The sequence below is a fragment of the Bombina bombina genome, chromosome 2, assembly GCF_027579735.1.
Source record: "Bombina bombina isolate aBomBom1 chromosome 2, aBomBom1.pri, whole genome shotgun sequence".
Classification (NCBI taxonomy): domain Eukaryota; kingdom Metazoa; phylum Chordata; class Amphibia; order Anura; family Bombinatoridae; genus Bombina; species Bombina bombina.
In genome coordinates, this window is record NC_069500.1 from 1,086,600,413 (window position 1) to 1,086,622,808 (window position 22,396).

General features: G+C 39.9%; 1 protein-coding gene across 1 annotated transcript in view; it reads right to left on the bottom strand.

Annotated features, from left to right (window-relative positions):
• The window catches only part of TTC29 (tetratricopeptide repeat domain 29), a 779,602-nt gene that overhangs the window by 588,353 nt on the left and 168,853 nt on the right, over positions 1 to 22,396 (bottom strand). Inside the window, exon 5 of the mRNA XM_053703717.1 lies at positions 2,310 to 2,495. Coding sequence (XP_053559692.1) covers positions 2,310 to 2,495 — 186 coding nt within the window. The remainder of the gene's footprint in view (positions 1 to 2,309; positions 2,496 to 22,396) is intronic.

Below are 22,396 nucleotides of genomic sequence, written 5' to 3' on the forward strand. Positions count from 1 at the left end.
TATAATCCCATAAGTAATGGATGACCCGTGGACTAACTACACTTAACAGGAGAAAAAAGATTTAAAGTAATTACTTATAAAAGAAAATAGTGTGTATTCAATAAAGAGACCTCTACTGCCCCTAATAGTCTCCAATAAAACAGACAATAAAAACAGTGACAGTCTAATGTGAACATGGTAATGTCTTGTATAAGGTAAAGTGATGGTAAACTTAAAATAATCAAATGCCATAAATGTAATCTTTGCCATTAAAAAAAGTATGTGTAGCTTTTTTGTTTTTAATCCATCTGTGAAAGGGTTAAATTAGTGCATATAATAATGCTGCTATTACAATGTTATGCCGGCCCACATGGATTTTTTTTATGACAAGTGAACATCCAATCAACATGTGTGTCAGTTAACAATCTTGAAGTCCAGCCCCTTTAAAGCCCATAGAAAGCCTATGTAGAGTGTGGGTGGGACTGTTCTATACATAACCGCCCAGCCAAAAGAGGAAATAAAGGGGGGGGGGGGGGAGGCAGAGGAATAGACAATACCAATTAGTATTATAAACATTTTATTATAAAAGATATATACACTTAAAAAAAACAATTATGTGGTTTTACTTGCAAACTAATATATTTTTTATTGCAACATTCTTATAGTATAAAATTTACCATCACTTTAAAGGGACAGTACACTGTAAAAAAAATGTTTAATATTAATGTATTTTCAATGACTTGTTAAACCATCTGCTGAGTATAAAATGTATGAGAAATTGCATTTTCAGGTTTGTTTGTGTATATGAAGCTTATTACTGTGGGTTGAGCTTCAGGTAATATCAGATCTCATTATGTTATCACTTTGTATACACAAACTTGCTTCCTTATCTTATATTTGTCTGGAAAAAGAAAGCTCAATACATAGAGAGAACAATGGAACTGTATAATTATATAACTTAACTATCCTGCACCCCACTGTGAGTTTAATGTCTTCTGCTGGCTGTGTTTACTTAGGCTATTTAATAGCTGAGACTCCAGTATAGGTTGGGAAAACACAAGCTAAATCAGCTATTTCAAAGGCCAAAATAGGGGTAAAGAAGCTACTTGTAAACAATGTAATACAATCCAGCAGGTAAAATGGATCATTATGAACAATTTAAATGGGAGCAAATGTTTGGGTTAACTGTCCCTTTAAGTCGCCTAGTGATAATGTAACATGTCAAAAAGACCTGCTAATAGCCTGTGGTCTATGTGTATACCAATGTAATCAGGCTTACCTGCAAAGCACCCACTTCACTGTGCTTACCAGCTGCAGAAAAGACTGCTCCCAGTAGATAGCCCATCCAGTCCTGAGCACATTACAGCAAAGGATTTAATTGAGGAGTATATTGATGAACCCAACATGAGAAGACTAAGGAACCAGTCCTTACAACAACTGTGGCAGGCTTGTGACTAACTCCTCAATGGAAGTAATTGTGTAATTACCCCTACTCCAATATCAACGCTGTCTCTCAGTAGCAGGACTCTGAGGGGGAAAATGGGCCTCAAATCAGCTACCTCAATTCTTCACCTACCTGCTGGGAGGCAAAGATACAACTGGAATAACAGTGAGGTGTGAGGGATGAAGTGATCTTGGAAGTTTTGGGAATTTTTGCCTCCTAGTGGCCAGAAGTTGAATCCTGAACGTAATGGATAATGGACTCTCACCACCTTATGAAAGGAATTACCTCAAACTGCTGACACAGACCATCGGAGTTCATACTTTAAGTTTGAAACATTTAACTAAATATTTTCAGGCAATGCATTTTAATATTTAAAGCAGAAATGCTCAATAACCAATTAGCAGGTGTAAGGACAGAGAGGTAGTTGTGTATGTGTGCGCGCGCATCTATCAATCTATTCATTTATATTTACAATAGCATAGAGGTGGTGCCATTTATCTTTACAATAGCATAGAGGTTGTGCCATTTATCTTTACATTAGCATAGAGGTGGTGCCATTTATCTTTACATTAGCATAGAGGTGGTACTGTATGAAATTATACAAGAGTGGAAGAATATCACTACTTTGGGGAATAAAGTTACTAATCAGAAAAGAACAATGTCCAAGCAATGTTAAATATAGGAAGAAGCCTTAATTCTTACTTATCGGCTACAAATTGTAACTAGCGCTGGACTAATAAATTAGTCAAAATGTACAGCCCTGGGTATAGAAATCAAAAAGGTTTAGACCCTTACACCACAGTAAAAGATGTAAAGAAGGTGTCAGACGAAGCGGGTGGTTTGCTATGTACAACAAGATTGTGGAAGTTGAGTACTGATTTCTTACCATTTTCTTCATCTACGAGGCCGAGATTTGCATGCGCTTCAGCTTTTTTTCGACCACCATCAACATTTATTTTTTTAGCAGTCTGGAAGCAGCATTCAAAAAAGTGATTTGAAAGCCAGTGATCTCCCAATTTCTTGAAGTACTGTGCAAGTGCAAGCTGATTTTTGTATTCTTCTTCATAGTGACCTTAAAAAAAAACACAGAAAAAAGTACTTAGGAAATTAAATACAACTATGGATCTGCTTGGTGGAACTTACACTTTATAATTTAAAAGGTAGCATAGAGGTAGAGTAAAGAAAGGGTTAAATAAATGTACATATTGGGCGAACTGGATAAAAAGTGAAATGAGGAAGAAGAGGGAGCTATAAGAACAACTGCCACTTCTAGTAAACAAGGAAGCAGAAAATATATGTTTTAACTTAAGTAATGGATGCTGCGAGGGCATTCTTCTAATTCCTAGGATATATCTATCTAACATCCTCTTATTTAATTTCAGTTTCTGTTGCCCTGGATAAGAATTAAAAGCTGTATTTCTTAGGAAATATTGTAAAAATTATCAAGTCCACTTGAAGTGCTGCTTTGTGCACTAAAAATTATTTTCACTAAAGTACAATAAATGTGCTGGTTGTTAAATTCTCTCTATTTGGCCAATTCATGCTCAAGGTTTTACAATATAATTCTATGACCCTGCATTTTTTCCGAGGGGGCGGGTTCAACTGAATGTTGACAAAAGAAAGCATGTAATTTTACACTATAATGACACTTTAAGACAACTTAATTACAACTATACAACATTTTTAACATTCTGATTGGATAAACACACAAACAGCTATAAAAAATGTTTTATCTGGCTTTAATAGAAAACAAAACATGCATGGCCAAAGCAAAATTAAATTATAGCGGCTAATATTTAATAAGCCAATAATAACAATCTCTGTATGTGTACAATTAAGGTAATATCACTTAAATATTTAAAAAAAAAAGAAAATCGCATAGTGAAGATTTATTAAGTTGCATTCGCAACTACAAATTTATGAAGCAGAAACTACTTTTTTGCCTCTGCCACCTCAGGCACAATTGGTTGTGCAAGAACATGGGGTGAAATTAAATTTTGCCCTGCGATCATACATCCCATGTGGCCTTTGCAAGCTGTCCTTATCCCTATTAGTGAACTTGTCTACCTGCAATCTTGATAGATTTTCCCCATAGGGTTAGTTACAATGTATGAATAGCAAGTGATCTGAATTAAACTGAAGACCAAAGTGACAACCAGGAAAAAACTTGGGCTCCATTGAGGATGTAGCTCAGAGCCCTAGTAGTGCAGGCTGCTACTTAAAGGGACAGTATACACTCATTTTCATATAACTGCATGAAATAGACACTACTATAAAGAATAAGATGCACAGATACCGATATAAAAATACAGTATAAAATTGTTTAAAAACGTACTTAGAAGCTTTCAGTTTAGCTCTGTTGAAAATGCAGTTGGAAAGCCCACTGCAAGTGGGAAATAAGACACTCCCCCCCATCCCTCTTCTTTTGCATATGAAAAGACCCTTTACACAAACAGGAGCAAGCTGGAGAAGGTAGCTGGCGGTATTCAAATAAAACTTTGGGGCTTGGTTAGGAGTCTGAAAATCAGAGCAATGTTCTTTAAAAATAAGCAAAATTATACATTTTTTAAAAAAACAAACCTTATGGGCTTTATAAATAGATCATCTACAAAACATTTATGCAAAGAAAAAAAATGAGTGCATAAAGGCCCTTTAACCTCTCCACCAAATCATTTCAGAAAGATTACTGGGATGACTGACAAGCCCTGTTCTTGTGCGATTGGTTGTGAGAGAGAAGGAGAGGATGCTTGAAATGGATGGAAAGGTTACTGACTGGGAACATTCTCTGCCTGAATATGATAAATGGGCCCTGGTATATCTAAGGCCATTTTCCTCATGAGGGAGATAAGAATAAGAAAAAAGGCGAAAATTGTGAAATCCTAAAACTTTTTGACAAATTGTAATACCTTTGTTGAGGGGTCTCAATAAAAAGTATTTATGGGCCTTACTGTATATTAATACAAAATAGAAAAACCATATAAAACCCAGTTTTTCTAAAGGATTCAAATGCACTCAAAGCTGAACACATTGGGAAGCCAATCAAAAGAGACATATATGTGCGTCCACCAATCAATAGCTAACTCCCAGCTACTAAGCATACCTAGGTATGCTTTTCAACAATGGATCCCAAGAGAACACAGCAACTTAGGTAATAGAAGTAAATTGGACAGTTGTTTAAAATTGTATGTTCAATCTGAAATAACATTTTTGGGTTTCATGACCCTTTAATAAAAAGATTTGCTTAATACATGCTCTGGGCGACATGGTCCAATCAAGGAAGTAACTTTAAAGTTTAAGGGTATTTTCTGTTTTACACATTTAGCTAGAAAATAATTAATATTTTCCCTAAACAGGCCCCAGCAATATATTCTTATGGTTCTGTAGGATACTGTCATGACTGGGGTACTGTGCTTTAGGCACAATATAAGAATGCATCCGTGCATGTGCTATGACTGGATACATTTAAAAAACCTCAAATGCTAGCATATACAAATCTACAAAGTTGCATTGTTGGTAAATACTGAAACTGTTAACCATAACATTGTTGTGCGGTGATCGGTGAGAAAGACAGAATATGAAAACTGGATATTTAACTTCCAAATAAGCTTCATTGTAAAAAATACATCTGACTGGCAGATTAACTTGAAATGCTGACAGCATATACATGGATTTTTGCTCGGTTGACAGTTTAACAATTAAAAGGGTCATAGTGCAAATATATTTGTATTATAATCAAATTGCAGATTATAGAAGTCCCTTAACACCTTGACTGTCAGAGCATTTTGTTATGCTTTGTTATGCAATGGATTGTAGTGATCTTTAACAAGGCATTGGAAAAATATGCAGGACTATTGCATGCTAGAATTTGTGTTTTTGTTCCAAGAAACAATATCAATGTATGTGTTTTATTACATAGAATTAGGAAGGGTAACATGTATATGTAGCTGTAAGTAAAAAATGAAATTTTATTCTATTGGGCAAAATTTCTGATCTGAAAGCACTCACAGCAGCTTTTAAGAAACATAAAAGTCATGAGACATCTGCAAGGAGAGCAATGGGATTCCAATGTGTCCATTAAATGAAGCTGTAAACATTGGTTGTTTGCTCTAGATCCTTGGCACATAGAAGCAGGCCAGATGCTAGGTCACTAAATGCTATCATCACTGACTACACTGCACTATTAATTTAACAATGACCAGGGGAACCCCTAGCAGAATGTAGATTACAGTACATTTTATAATATTCAATCTGTGGTATACGCTGGCAGATTCTTTAGGCAGAAGGTGGTTTGTTTTTACCATCCATGCCTTTCAACTTGGAAACCGTGCAACTTTAAAGGATTTTTTTTCTCCCCATTCTTTATGCAGAACACATATAGTACATGCATATAGCAGAGGGTATACAAGACATACATAGCTTTAAAATAAGGAAAATGTTTTCTTAAAGGGATACTGAACTGCTTTTTATATTGATGATTTTAAAGGATGGCATTTTTTCCATCTTAATGGAAGGAAAGTCCACTGCTTCATTCATTACTTGTGGGAATTAAGATCCTGGCCACCAGAAAGAGGCAAAGACACCCCAGTCAAAGGCTTAAATACCTCCCCCACTCCCCTCATCCCTGAGTCATTCCTTGCCTTTCGTCACAGGAGGTTGGCAGAGAAGTGTCAGAAGATTCCCTTAAGGAGGGTAGTACTCTACGAAATGGGACTGGAGTTTTAAGTAGTCCTGTCAGCCTCTCAGTGAGAGCATGGTTGAATGTTAGAGTCCGGAGATGCAGGGAGAGTCTTTCTGCGATCCCATCCCGACTCAGATTAACAGCTCCATAAGCAATCAGCGTTGACGAGTTTCGCTGCCTGCTTTACTGCTCTCAAGTCCATCACATAAAGGAAACCCAGCACTCACCAGCTAGCTCACAGCTAAGATTTAAAATGAAAAGGTGGGGGGGTGGAGCCTACAGTTGCAGAGACAGGACGTGTTTTGTGGGAGCTCCTGGTTCTACTGCAGTGTTTTTTTACAATATTTTATTGTTTTTCTTTACAAAAGTTGCTAATCCTGTAGATGAGGGCCAGAGGGATACTACAAGATTCAAGAAATTGACAGTCCTGGGGGAATCTCTCTGGATTGACCGCTCTGTCTATGTTTTGCAGCTAGGCCTCAAGGCTGCCGCATTTCTAAAGTGTTTGGCAGTTTCTGGAGCCGGGGCTTTCGCATACTCCCCCCCCTGGGAGACTGGGGTTACGAGTAGTACTATTTACTACACAACATTCAGTGCATAGCCACTGATAATTCTTGAAAAAGAAACGAAAAGAGAATAACCTACTACATATTCCCTGACATCTGAAATACGACTACCTACAGGGAAAAGGGACATAACGTATATGCTCAAAACTCAAGCACTGTCTTTTCAATATGGCGTTGGAAACTAAACTGATCGGCCAGGACGTTACAGCCATGCTGGAATCCCACTTCAATAAGCTGTGCGCAATCTTAGATGGGGAATTTGCCTCCCTAAAAGGCATATGTGCAAGATTTAAAGGAGAGTCGCAAGTGCCGCAGGAACTACAAGCCGAACCCCTAATGTATCCGATCCAAACACATGCTGGGATTCTATCTATCAAACATCCGCAAAGTTCACCCCATGATGAAAACCTCCCAAACAGTGATCTAACCACTATGTGTAAGCCGCCCGGCGATCCGAAGGGGCACCCAATCAGTTTGGAGAGGAGATCCGCATTCCTAAATGGTGCTGAGTGGAAGGGGGAGAACACTGCAGAGGACATTATGCGGTCGGTACCGCAAGCAGAGTGTGAGCTGCAGCCTAGATCTACAAGCAAACTTACTGTCCAGTATCATCAAGGTACCTGTTTTCAACACTCGCGATCAGAAACCGGCAAGTATACAATTTCAGCCATGTTTCACTACTCCGGAGGACTCAGCTGTGATCTGTGGGTCTACATCACGGGAGACAGATTCACATGTGAATGTATTGTATTACATACGTTGCTAAGGCTCAGCAGTGGTGACCTACTGCGGATTCCGCCACTGTTCTACTGGGACCCCGGAATACCAGTGAACTCTGTGTAAGGTCTAGCGGAGGTGACAGGGGAAATCTACACCTTCACATACGTCTTACCTCACGGGAGTTGTCCTCCTGGAATACCAGAACAGAGTGCCCAGACAGCATGACAGAGGATGCTGCTATAACCACCCTGGAGGTTTCCATACAGATCTAGTACCGGGTGACCCACACAACACCTCCAGTCAGCTTTTAACATATGCAGAAGCCTGTGAGAGGCGGACGTAATAGACTGGGAGTTCTCCATGACTTACTGGTTGGTAAAGGTAATATGCTTGGGAGGAGAGATGGTCTATTTGGGCCCGTTCCAGACATTGAACTAGACTGTTTGCCTCATGTGAGAATATGTACACACTAGATCCATCTTCTCAAGACTGTTTATGCCTCCGTTTACTCAGAACAGTTATCATTTAACGTTCAGCCCTGTTTGGGAGAGCCTTGTGTTAATATGCATATAGTTACAGGGCAAAGTCTGTTAATGTTAATTCTGTAGCTGTTTATTAGTTTACTTGTTTTTTTTGGTTTGCTTTTTCGGTCCATATGTTTTTATTTTCTGCTTAAATGTTTAAACCTTGTCCCACATGTGTATGGCTCACAAGATTTGGTAGTTTTGCTAGGAATTGCAAATGCTCACTGCTAGCTTCCTGTCTTGAACTCAGTGTAACGTATTACTTATTTTCCTCATACTCTTATGACACTACGCTCTTGAGAAAGGAGGGGGTTTAAGGGCTGCAGACTTTTAAATGTTAAGAGTGTTTATCCCAATCTAATGATATTTTTACCTGGAATATATAATCATATTGTGGCTGCTTCCATGTCTTAGCTTCCGGTAAAATACCTTAATTTACCCTCCTAGAAAACAATAGATTATTACTCTCCCGTATACCTTAGAAAAAGCCATGAAGATAATTTCACATTCTGGGTTTAGTTATATGTAGGGAGGTCCTTAGTTTCAGCCCCATCATAACACCCCTCAAGATTCAGGATTGCCCTAGATGACTAAAGTTAGGTTATGGAGTCCTATTAAACTTAATTGCTCACATATACCACTAGGCAATCCCCAGTTAGCCACAGAAACTATTAACTATTTAATCTTGCTGTTTTACATATAAACATGGATTAGCTCGCTACTAGGGATGTGAGACTTGCAGATGCTCAGCAATGAAGATAACTTAATAGTATGGATATACCCAGATCTTATACCTTTAACCTATCATAAAGCATCTCAATAAGTATGAAGATTTTTATTAGGCTACTAGAGTGTTAATCAATTTTCTTTCTATATGAGATCCATGTACATATTTTTATGTTCCTCACAACAGAGATTAAAAGGGCTATATATTTTACATCCTTACAGGGACCACTTTTACATGTTATATATTGGGTCCAGGTTCTTCTTCAACCGTACAAGAGCGATCCTTTCAGTCCCTCCCCCAAACCCCCCCCCCCCCCGCTATTGTTATATTTTTCTTCCTGGTGGCCCAAGGGTGGCCAATACTTATCACTAGGGGAGTGTATATTTTATACTTTGTCTATAGCAAGGAAGGGGATATATTACAGCTTACGTTAAAATTTAAAATATGAGATTGTTCTTTGAGATTTAAATGTGATCTCTCTTGCTGGAAAAAGAACTTCCATACTTTGACAATATATAGATGAGGTCGAAGAGTGGCCTCATGTGTCCTGCAAGAGGGTAAATGAACGTTAGGCACTTGATGACTTCACTATACCTGTGCATCTTTCTTTTTGAATGTATAGAAACTCCATACAATATGGTATTGGTATTTCATTAATGATGTGTTATATCACTTTGCATGTTATGTATGCCTTTAATTCTCAAATAAAAATTATTTGGAAAAAAAAAAAAATATTTATTGTATTGTTGACAAATCATATTGCCTAGTTTTATTAAAAATTAAAACATATATATGTGCCTGGCTCATCAGTATTATTAAAAGAAATTTGTAAAGCCCTGACTTACAGATTGTATATACCTCTATCTCTAATATAATATAAAATGAAAAGGTTAGTCACTGCATCTGGCCAAATGGGACAAGCTCAGGCACCACGTCAAGGTCCTTTCCAACACCTGAGTCCCTAACACAGCCACACAATGCAGGCTCTCAAAGCCAGACAAACTGGGAACAAGAGAGGGGTGCACAAGTATATGTAATCACCCAGCAGCATACAAAACACGGAAAGGGGACTGCACTCCAAAACCGGACCAGGTACACATCCCATGACCCAGCAGCATGCCAGCCCTGGGTGCTAAATAGAACTCACAAAAAGCTGTGCTGTCACCGGAGTCATAGGCAGTTAACCCCAGACAGGAGTGGGTGCAAGAATCATGGGGGATTACAAAACAAATACAACACATAAAGGAAACCCATCACTCACCAGCTAGCTCACAGCTAAGATTTAAAATGGAAAGGTTAGTCACCGCATCTGGCAAAATGGGACAAGCTCAGGCACCACGTCAAGGTCCTTTCCAACACCTGAGTCCCTAACACAGTCACACAATGCAGGCTCTCAAAGCCAGACAAACTGGGAACAAGGGAGGGGTGCACAGGTATATGTAATCACCCAGCAAGTCCATGTCAGGAGCAATGCTACTACCTTGTCACACTTGAAAGGCTGTATTCCTGTTCCACGGCGTAGATTCTGGTAAGATCGTTTCATTTCTACACATATGATAACGTAAGAAGACCGAGTCACAGTGTGTCTCCTTTATCTGTATAGAATCAAGGGTAATACCCTCGGAAAGGGGGTTATTGAACAGGGGGGTTTATGCATAATATTGTTTTTGTTTTTTTATGCTGCATCATGTGTGAGATGAGTCCCTGTTAATGTGTGAACAGTCAGTTTCTTAGCGATAGGTTGATGCAGACCATTTTGGCGCATTTTCTCTCTAGTGCAGGGGCGGTCCTGCATGGCACTCCATGTGTTATAACCCTGAACAAAAAGTGTGAGTGTACTTGTTTTTGTGAGGATTTCCTGAAAGCAGTTCTGTAGAATTTATGCAGCTTACTTGAATAGGTTAACTTAAGCAAAGTGATAGATGTTACAGATAGCTTAATTACAAATTTACAATTGGCAATATTAAACTATCTGTCTTAATGTTTGCCTATAAACTATTTCTCCAGAGTCACTGCAGACTTGGAGGTTATAGCTTTAAGCAGAAGGTAACCATACAAATACAATCAGGTATAAATGAGAGAGATTTCAGTAACAATTCACAGGTTACTAAGCATAAAGCTAAATTGACTTAGCATAAGATAATAAGTTATACAACCTGCCTTAGACCTTAGTCAGTTAGAGTCTAGTGCTGCTACAGGTTTCCCAGGAACAGAAGAGTTCAGCGTGTGTGAGAATGCTGAACTGCAGGTAACAAGCTTGAGAGTGAGAGGTGAGAGCTGTGGCAGTAGCTGATGATGTCAGTCCTGCACACAGGTGGTTCTGTGAGAAAGGGAGAGAGCTGCAGCACAGGAAGTGGTTGCTCTGTGTAGCAGGAGAATGATTCCCCTATGTCAGATAGCAGATTGGCTGAGAAGCTTTCTCATGCAGGGATGTGAAAACATTAATCCAGCAATGAGGTAAGAGAAGTGGGAGGTTATATAGGGAGTAAGGACAATTGCTTAAAGAGACAGCATAAGTTACACTGTAGAATCTGACATAGCCCCCCCCGAAAAGGAACCCACCACGAGGGTTCAGGGAGCTGGACGGTCTGGGTTTCGGCGATGAAACAGGGAAACACATCTCGGAGCAAATACAGAAGCAGCTGGTTCCCAAGTATCCTCAGAATGATCAAAGCCCTTCCAGTGAATCAAGTATTCCAGAGTCCCGCGTCTACGTCTGGAGTCAATGATAGACTGCACCTCATACTCTTGATCGTGTGAGACTGTATGCGAGACTGCATTTGCAGATAATTTGTCAGAAAGACAAGGCTTTACCAGAGAGACGTGAAATGTGGGATGAATTTTATAGATGTCGGGAAGACGAAGTGTAACAGTAGCAGGATTTTTAATATCCACAATTGGAAATGGTCCAATGAATAATTTACTCAATTTCTTTGAGGGAGTATGTAATTTTAAATTTTTCGTTGACAACCATACCATTTGGCCTATCTGATACGTTGGTTGAGGAGTGTGACGTAAGTCATAGTATTTTTTCTGCTAATTTTGAGCATGTTGTATATTTTGTTGAGCAATGGTGAAAGTTTGAGAGATATCGTTAACTGTATCATTCACTTTTGGGTTGGAACTTGGTAAGTATGGGTAAAAAGAGATTCTAGGATGTAAGCCATAGTTGACGTAGAATGGACTAAGTCGAGTGGAGGAGTTGGTAGCATTGTTGTAGGCAAACTCTGCCAAAGCTAAATGCTTTGTCCACATTTCTTGTTGATTTGAGCAAAAGCAACACAGATACTGCTCCAACCATTGGTTGGTTCGTTCCACTTGCCCGTTGGATTGGGGATGGTAAGAGGTCGTAAGTTTTTGAGTGATATGCAGAGTTTGACAAAGAGATTTCCAAAAACGTGAGGTAAACTGTGAACCCCTGTCCGAGAGTATCACCGTGGGAAGTCCATGTAACCGAACAACTTCTTTAATGAATAACTCACTGGTTTCCTGAGCTGTCGGCAACCCAACTGCTGGAATAAAATGTGCCATTTTACTCAAAAGATCTACAACAACTAGTATTGTAGAAAAGGAAAAAGAGCTTGGGAGGTCAACGATAAAATCCATAGCAATATGGCTCCAGGGAGTTTCGGGTACTGGATAAGATTGGAGTAACCCAACAGGGAAATGACGAGATGGTTTGGAAGTAGAACAGGTTGTACACTGTGCAATGTATTCCTGAACTGTTGAGGTCATCGCTGGCCACCAATAGTGTTGTCGTAGTAAGTCCAGAGTTTTATTAAGACCTAAGTGTCCAGATGTTGGAGAGTCGTGGCAGGAGTAAAGGAGTTGTAACCTATATTGCGGTGGTATGTAAAGGAGGTTTCCATGGTAGTATAAGCCGTCCACCTTTGCTTGCAAGAGATGCAATAGCTTTGAGGAATCCTGGGTTTGACAGGTTTGGAATTCAGGATGTGAGGATATAAGTAATCCCAGAATTTTAGAACTAGGAATGACTGTGGATGGAACTTCTTCAGAAGAAGGTCTAGAATCCCGTCTGGATAGTGCGTCCGCTTTACCATTACGATTTCCCGGACGGTACATAATCAGAAAGTCAAAACGAGAAAAATATAGATTCCATCGTAGTTGTCTGCAAGATAGGGTTCTGTTCTGCTGTAAATATTGCAAGTTTTTGTGATCAGTTATAACTATAACAGGGAAAAGTAGCACCTTCTAGAAGGTGTCGCCACTGTTCAAATGCAGTTTTAATTGCCAATAATTCTTTTTCCCCCACGGGATAATTGCGTTCAGCAGGAGACAGGAGTCTGGAGAGATATGCTACTGGATGTAACTTATCTGTTAAAGATGTTTTTTGCGAGAGTATAGCCCCGAGAGCATAATCTGATGCGTCCACTTCGACAATAAACTGTAAGTTGGGGTCTGGGAACTGCAGAATGGTGCTGTGGTGAAATCTGTTTTTAGTTTTTCGAATACCCTTTCACAGTCCTTAGTCCAGTAAAATGAGTTTTTTCCCTTAGTTAGGTCAGTTAGAGGTTTAGCCGTGTGTGCAAAATTATGTATACATTTTCTGTAAAAGTTGGCAAAGCCAAGAAACCTCTGTACCTGTTTCTTGGTTTTAGGAGTTGGCCACTGTGTTATAGCATGTATTTTTGAATCATCCATAGTGATTCCTGTGCTTGAGATAACATAACCCAGAAATGTCACTTCAGGACTGTTGAACTCACATTTCTCTAATTTGGCGTACAATTTGTGTTGTCTTAAATGAGCTAATACTGTTCTAACATGAGTTAAATGTTGTTGTTGGGATTCAGAGAAGATAAGTATATCGTCTAGGTACATGACTACAAAATTGTCTAAGATGTCATGAAAGATGTCATTAATAAAGCATTGAAATGTTGCTGGAGCATTACAAAGACCAAACGGCATGACAGTATATTCGTAAAGGCCATATCGAGTTCTAAATGCTGTCAACCATTCATCTCCAGCCCTCATTCGTATGAGGTTATATGCACCCCTGAGATCCAATTTTGTAAAGATCTTGGCAGTGCGTAACCTCTCAATAAGTTTGGGTATTAACGGGAGTGGGTAACGTTTTTTCTTTGTTCTTTTATTTAGCTCCTGATAGTCAATTATGGGCCTAAGTGACTGGTCTTTATTTTTAACAAAAAAGATTCCAGCTCCAGCTGGGGACGTGGATGGTCTAATAAAACCTTTTGCTAGGTTTTCTTGTAGGTATAACTTTAAGTGATCTAATTCAGGTCTTGATAGAGGATATATGTGTCCAACGGGAATTGTTGCATCAGGCAAAAGGTCAATGGGGCAATCGTATGACCTATGGGGCGGTAGGACCTGTGCCTCTGTTTTGTTGAACACATCCTGAAAATCCTCTAGATCACTAGGTAATATAACATCCTTTGTGAGTAAAATATGAGGTAATGGAAAACAAGTCTGAGTGCAGTAGGAAGAAGTTAAATCAACAGTCATACGTTACCAGTCAAAGGTTGGTTTGTGTATGTGTAACCAAGACAACCCAAGGATAATTGGGTATAGAGGACTTGGAATTAAGTCGAAATATATCGATTCCCTATGTCCAGATCTAGTACAGAGTAATAAAGGTGTTGTTTCATGTGTAATGGGGCCTGTGGAGAGAGAAGAGCCATCAACTAAATTAATGGAGACAGGAGACTGTTTTGCTAGGAAGGGAATTTTATTTAAATTGACAAAATGAATATCAATATAACTTGATGACGCTCCTGTGTCAATAAGAGCCTCAACTTCTATGTGGTGGCGATCCCACTGCAAAGTAAGAGGTAACGTTATATGAGAATGAGTATGTTTTGATAGAGACAGACTAAGTGTGTTAAATTCTATCTTACCAGCTTTTGTCTTTTTAAGAAGTGGACAAGATGACACATCATGCTCTGGGGAGGCACAGTACAAGCATAGTCTCAATGCCCGCCTTCTACTTTTCTCGTCAGTGGAGAGAGGACCATGCATAAAACCTATTTCCATAGGTGATTCAGTTTCCTTGGAACTTGATGGAGAGGGGGTGAACCTTTTGTAGGGAGCTGACGTATTAGACCTCTCATGTTTACGCTCACGTAGTCGTCGGTCTATAGTTGTACAGAGATTGCAAAGATCCTCCAGTCTCTGGGGTACGCCTGTGCGGGACAACTCATCCTTAATATCTTCACTAAGCCCACTTCAAAATTGGTGTCTCAGTGACGCCTCATTCCATTTTGACTCAATGGCAAATATTTTAAATTGTGAAATTTAATCCTCCACAGGATGCCGGCCTTGTTTTAAGGCCCTGAGTGAAGCCTCAGCAGATTCCTGCTTGAAAGGATCGTCATACAGAGAAGAAAGTGCTTTTAGAAAGTCTTGAAAAGAATCCAATAAGGTATTTTGGTTTTCAAATAAACTATCAGCCCAGCTGCGAGGCTCTCCCCTTAAATAGGAAATCATGGTTAAAACCTTAAGGCGATCAGTGCTATAGGTTTTAGGCTTGAGTTCAAACAGGAGTAAACAGGCATTTCTAAATTCTTTGAAATTAGACCTATTACCGCTAAATTTATCAGGTAATGACACTTGCGGTTCAGGTTGAGCGGTTTTTGAAGCGTACATTTCTCTAACACAATCTTTCAACAATTGATACTCAGTTTGCAATTCTCTAATTGACTGGGTAACGTTATCCATACGCTGTGAAAGTGCTGTGACTTGATTAGTGATTTCAGTTAATTCCATAACTGCTTTCAACCTCTACAAATTTAGGCTGGATTAATCTGTTATAACCCTGAACAAAAAGTGTGAGTGTACTTGTTTTTGTGAGGATTTCCTGAAAGCAGTTCTGTAGAATTTATGCAGCTTACTTGAATAGGTTAACTTAAGCAAAGTGATAGATGTAACAGATAGCTTAATTACAATATGCAAGTGGCAATATTAAACTATCTGTCTTAATGTTTGCCTATAAACTATTTCTCCAGAGTCACTGCAGACTTGGAGGTTATAGCTTTAAGCAGAAGGTAACCATACAAATACAATCAGGTATAAATGAGAGAGATTTCAGTAACAATTCACAGGTTACTAAGCATAAAGCTAAATTGACTTAGCATAAGATAAGTTATACAACCTGCCTTAGACCTTAGTCAGTTAGAGTCCAGTGCTGCTACAGGTTTCCCAGGAACAGAAGAGTTCAGCGTGTATGAGAATGCTGAACTGCAGGTAACAAGCTTGAGAGTGAGAGGTGAGAGCTGTGGCAGTAGCTGATGATGTCAGTCCTGCACACAGGTGGTTCTGTGTGAAAGGGAGAGAGCTGCAGCACAGGAAGTGGTTGCTCTGTGTAGCAGGAGAATGATTCCCCTATGTGAGATAGCAGATTGGCTGAGAAGCTTTCTCATGCAGGGATGTGAAAACATTAATCCAGCAATGAGGTAAGAGAAGTGGGAGGTTATATAGGGAGTAAGGACAATTGCTTAAAGAGACGGATTATCAGCTGATGAGGACAACTCCGACTCTTCGGAGGACGTTTTCTCTGGGTCGGAATCGGCGACTTCTAGACCTCCATCTGCGGAGGAGCCAGATTTGAAGTTTAAGATGGAGCATTTGTGCTTTCTGCTAAAGAGGTACTTGCTACGCTGGAGGTTCCTGAACTGAAACTTCCAGAGGAACCTTCAATCCCTAAGCTAGATAGGGTTTACGAGGACAGGGTGGTACCTCAGACTTTCCCGACCCCCATTAAAATGATTAATATTATTAAGAATGAGTGGGAGAAGCTTGGTTCATCCTTTTCTCCTTCTACCTCTTTTAAAAAGCTGTTCCCCATTCCGGACTCGCAGCTTGAGCTGTGGGGGGCCATTCCTAAGGTGGATGGTGCTATCTCCACGCTCACTAAGAGAACGACTATTCCGCTAGAGGATAGTTCTTCGTTCAAGGAGCCCATGGATAAAAATTTGTAGTCCATGTTGAGGAAGATGTTCCAACTCACGGGGTTAGTTTTTCAACCGGCAGCGGCAGTCGCTGTGGTGCTAGGTGCTGCTACTTATTGGTATGATGCACGCTCAGCTATAGTCGAGGTGGAGACTCCCTTCAAGGAGATACAGGAACTAATTCAGGCTTTAAGGGTAGCTCATTTGTTCATCTGTGATGCAAATATGCAGATTATTCGCCTGAATGCTAAGACATCAGGTTTTTCTGTATTAGCTCGTAGGGCTCTGTGGTTAAAGTTGTGGTCTGCTGACATGACTTCCAAGTCTAGATTACTTTCCCTCCCGTTCAAAGGGAAGGTTCTTTTCGGTCCAGGCCTGGATTCCATTTCCACGGTCATGGGTGGCAAGGGTGATTTCCTGCCACAGGATAAGAAGAATAAGCCTAAAGGGTCTACTTTTTGTACCTTTTGTGCAGACAAGTCGCAGCACCAGCAGCCTGCCGCGAAGAGCAGTCCAAGGGATCTTGTAAGCCTGCTAACTCTTTGAACAAATCCAAGAAGAGCAAGAAGCCCGCCGAGACAAAATCGGCATGAAGGGGCAATCTCTGGATTGCATAGGGGGTAGACTATCTCTTTTTTGCAGAGGCCTGGATGAGAGACGTTCAGGACCCTTGGGTTCTGGAGGTCATAGCCCAGGGTTACAGAATTGGGTTCAAGACCCATCAGCCCAGAGGCAGGTTCCTCCTGTCAAACCTATCATCAAGTCCAGAGAAGAGAGACACCTTCCTAGGGTGCGTGAGGGATCTCTCCTCTCTCTGAGAGGTCTAATGGTATTATTCAAACTTTTTCGTGGTCCCAAAGAATTCTGGACCTAAAGTGCCTAATGTTTCTGTCAGTTCCATCGTTCAAAATGGAGACGATCAGTTCATGACGACAAAAGACTTTAAGGATGCTTACCTTCACGTACCAATCCACTCGGATCACTTCAGATTCCTAAGATTTGAATTTCTAGACCAAAACTTTCAGTTTATGCCCTATCGTTTGGTGTGGCACCTGCCCCAAGAGTCTTTACGAAGGTCCTGGGAGCGCTGCTCACGGTAGCGAGAGCCAGAAGAATTGAGGTAGCTCCTTATCTGGACAATATCCTGCTCCAGGCTCCATTCTACAGTCTCGCAGAGGATCATTCGAGGGCTCTCCTTCTACTTCGATCCCACGGGTGGAAGATAAACTAAGGAAAGAGTTCCCTGGTCGCCAGCAACAGGGTGGAATTCCTGGGTACGATTATAGATTCTTCAGCCATGAAGATATTCTTGACAGATCAGAGACGTTGCAAGATTGAGTCCCGTTGTCTTGTCCTTCAGACCTCCTCAAGGACATCTGTGGCCTGGTGTATAGAGGCGATTGGGCTCATGGTATCCAGCATAGATGTCATTACATACGCCAGGTTCCATCTCAGACCTCTTCAGTTGTGCATGTTGAGACAATGGAACGGCGATCACTCAGATCTATCCCAACATATATCTCTGGACAACCGAACGAGGGAGTCATTCTCTTGGTGGATCCATTCGGGACAGCTGTCCCAGGGGACATTCTTCTTGAGACCATCCTGGGAGATTGTGACCACGGACAAAAGTCTATCAGGATGGGGAGCTGTTTGGGGTGCCAGAAAGGCACAGGGCAGATGGACTCGAGAGGAATAAAGCCTACCGATAAATATTCTGGAACTACGAGCAACTACGAGCAATATTCAACGCTCTGAAGGCTTGGCCCCCCCGGGGTCATCCCGGTTCATCAGATTCCAGCCGGACAACATCACATCGGTGGCTTACAAAAACCATCAGGGGGGAACGAGGAGTTCACTAGCTATGAGGGAGGTATCTCGGATCCTGGCATGGGCAGAGATCCACAATTGTTCGATCTCAGCGATCTACATTCCGGGTGTGGACAACTGGGAAGCGGATTTTCTCAGCAGACAATTCTTTCATCCAGGGGAATGGTCTCTCCATCCCGAGGTGTTTGTGGAGATCTGCAACAGATGGGGGACACCGAAGATAGACCTCATGGCGTCCAGACTTGACTTCAAGCTACCCAGATATGGGTCGAGGTCCAGGGATCCCCAGGCAGAGCTGATAGATGCCTTAGCGGTGCCCTGGGAGTTCAACCTACTTTACATTTTTTCCACTGTTGCCTCTTCTTCCTCGAGTAGTGGCCAGCATCAAGCACGAGCAAGCTTCGGCTATTCGGATTGGTCTGCCTTATTTTGCCCTCCCGTTTTTTTCATTCAGTGTCCTCTAGAGCTTGGGTATTTGTTCCCACAAGTAATGAATGAAGCAGTGGACTCTCCTCCCATTAAGATGGAAAACATAAACGATGCTTACCTGATCATTTCATTTCCATCTGTGGGAGGAGAGTCCACTGCTCCCGCCCGTTTCTCTGCTGGGTGGACCTAAATTTAGTTTTATTCTTCTGGCACCATTTATACCCTGATATTTCTCCTACTGTTCCTTGTTCCATTGGCAGAATGACTGGGTGATGAGGGGAGTGGTGGAGGTATTTAAGCCTTTGGCTAGGGTGTCTTTGCTTCCTCCTGGTGGCCAGGTTCTTAATTCCCACAAGTAATGAATGAAGCAGTGGACTCTCCTCCCGCAGATGGAAATTAAATTATCAGGTAGCGTAATTTATGTAATATTCTAACAGGTTAAAATGCATTACCAGTGAGATAACTGCCCCTAGGGAGTTGTGCACAAGTCTCTCTTGTTTGTTTCAAAATCAATATGGAAAGATTTAACAAACTTTTTTTATTCAAAAAATAATAAATTAAATAACATGTTACTGTAGTAACCTTTCATAAGCAAGACAGATTTATTTTTTTATTTTTATTTGAATGATAATGCCAGTTTTCAATAATAAAAATCTTTTTTGGTCAATAATGCAATTAAAATAAAATCCATTTCTCCACATTTACATGGCTCTCTCTCTCCCTTTTTTCGGAAGCCTGGCTTTTTCAACTTTAACAACTGTCTTATATTTCTATCTTCAGTGTATTATATATCTTATTCTGACCTGTCTCTTATTATTTGACTCTCTTGCACTCCTGTCCTAGCTTCTGTTCCAGTCTTGTCTCTTTCTTGCCCTTGTGCATTTTATCAGCTGGGTTTCTCTATTCCTTCTCCACCTCTTTTTCACGTTGGCTGATCTCTTAGCTTTATCTCGCCGCCCTTTCTCTCCTTATTGATCTCCTTGTTCTTGTTTGTTCTTCTCACTATTTTCCTGTTTTATCTTTAGTGATCCTAGCTTGTTTCTCAACTTCCTTCTTGCCCTGTCTTGTCTTCTCCCTCCCTAATGTTTTCTACTTTACCCTAACCTGTCTCTTTTTCTTTAGCAGCTTGCCACCTTCCTTGCTTTAATGTCTATCTTCCTTGCCACTACTTGCCTCTCTTCAATACCCTTTCTTGTCTCTCTTCCTTGCCACTACTTGCCTCTCTTCAATACCCTAACTTGTCTCTCTTCCTTGCCACTACTTGCCTCTCTTCAAAACCCTTACTTGTCTCTCTTCCTTGCCACTACTTGCCTCTCTTCAAAACCCTTACTTGTCTCTCTTCCTTGCCACTACTTGCCTCTCTTTAATAACATAACTTGCCTCTCTTCAATGCCATTACTTGTCTCTCTTCCTTGCCCCTACTTGCCTCTCTTCAATGCCCAAACTTGTCTCTCTTCCTTGCCATTAATTGCCTCACTTCAATGCCCTTACTTGTCTCTCTTCGTTGCCACTAGTTGCCTCTCTTCAATGCCCAAACTTGTCTCTCTTCCTTGCCACAACTTGCCTCTCTTAAATGCCCTAACTTGCCTATTTTGCCTGTTGTAGCTTTGCTTTCTTCATTTACTCTACCATGTGTGTCTTCGTGGATTAGCTTGCCTCTCCTCTTTGCAGCTTGCCCTATCTTGCATCTCTTCTTTGACTTCTTGTGTCTCTTTTCCCTGCTGTTTCCATACCCTACCTTGTCTCTTTTCATTACCTTGCCCTACCTTGTCTCTTTCTCTCTATCTTGATTGAACATGTTTGCTGGCCGCTTTCTTCCATTTATCCTTCCCCTTTTCTACCCTTATAGATTCCTCCTCCCTTTGCCCTATCTTGATTCTGTCTTACTTGCATTAGCTTCTTGAACCAAATTTACTTCTCTCTACTTTATAAATACCCATTTTGTTCTAATTTATTATTTTATTTTCTTCGTCTTGCCCAATTTGCTTATTCCATGTCTCAGTTTCCCAAGTGCGATTTTTTTAAAAACTATTTAATTCTATCTGTGTCCTAACAATCTTCTGTCTTTAACTCAATTTCTTTCTACTTCTTGCAATACATCTATCACTAATCCAGAAGCCATGTTTGATTTCCATACTGCATTTACATCCTAAAATATTTATTATATGTAGGTTCCCGAAAGATTAGCACATAGCTGATTGGTTATACACTGAACTAAAGAGATTATTTATGTGTCAGAAAAAACACAGGAAACTATGTAGATTTAGAAGAAAACCTAATACATGCTATGATAAAGCTACTGTGTATTCTAGGATCACATACATCATCATTGTCACATGGTCAGAATACTATATATTGGAAATATTGCTTTGACTAAGAAAAATTTAATATACTAAACTACACTAAGTAACTATTTCAGTAAAACTGGAACTGCAGCTACATTTCAGTATAGCTGAGTACACAACAGTTCAGCTAGTCCTTCATAAAAAGCATAATACAGTATATCTTATCTGATAGAACATGTAGTAAAAATATTAACAAAGAAAGTATTTTTTTTTTAGCAATTTACCCCTACGGCAGTGAGACTGATCGACTTTTATGCTCTTATTTATAGTTTGTAAATAGCGGCTGAATTTTGACCTTGCAGCAGCCCATTGAGAGTAGCATTTGTGTGCAGGCTTTAATTTTATCTTTTAAAAGGAATCCAAGCCTTAAAGGAGCAGATCATGATGTAAAAATTGTTAGGTACCACATATAATGCCATATTTTGTGAAATTATGCAAAGAACTCCAGGTATCAGGCCTAGAAAAGTCTCATGAGAGGTAACTGACCTGAGGCTGATTATTGTTACTGACTAAGCTTTGATTGAATGAACTTATGTGACCCCCAAGTGACAATCTTGCCAATGAATAACAATGAGGAATGCAGAGACAATCATTTCAGCATAATATCTTTGGACAAAGGATGACCTGCTCTACCGATGTCACAAAAAAAGACAGAGACCCTTGATGTAGTTTTATAAAGAGATATTATGACCCTAACGGTTCTATTTAACATTAGAAAATGTATTTGACATATGAAAATAAACACACATAAAGTGTTAAATAATAAAAATGATTCACTAAGAAACCAAATAGTAATTTTAACAAAATGACTGTTATTGTAAATGTTAAAATCCAATTAGGGAAACAAGTATCAAGTATCAATTGCTACCACGTGAAGTGCAAATGTGATTGTGAAGTCACAATATTTTTACTGTTCATACCTGTAACACAAGTCATATGTTTTAAAAAATATTGCTACCTTGTTTCTTTGGCACTGTACTGATAGCATTTATGAAAATCTGTATTCTGCGCTACCAACCACTTTCATTCAATGTCATTGTAACAAATATGAAGGTTTTTATGAGCAATTGACTAGTTTAAATTTTATAATTCTTTCAAAATTCTCATGGTAACAACCGGAATTGCATAAATGAGACTGGTACCGTACAATTTTTTATACTTTTATAAAAGCATTCGGTACAGTGCAATACTAATTTTCATAAATGCAATTGGTCAAGAGCAATATAGAT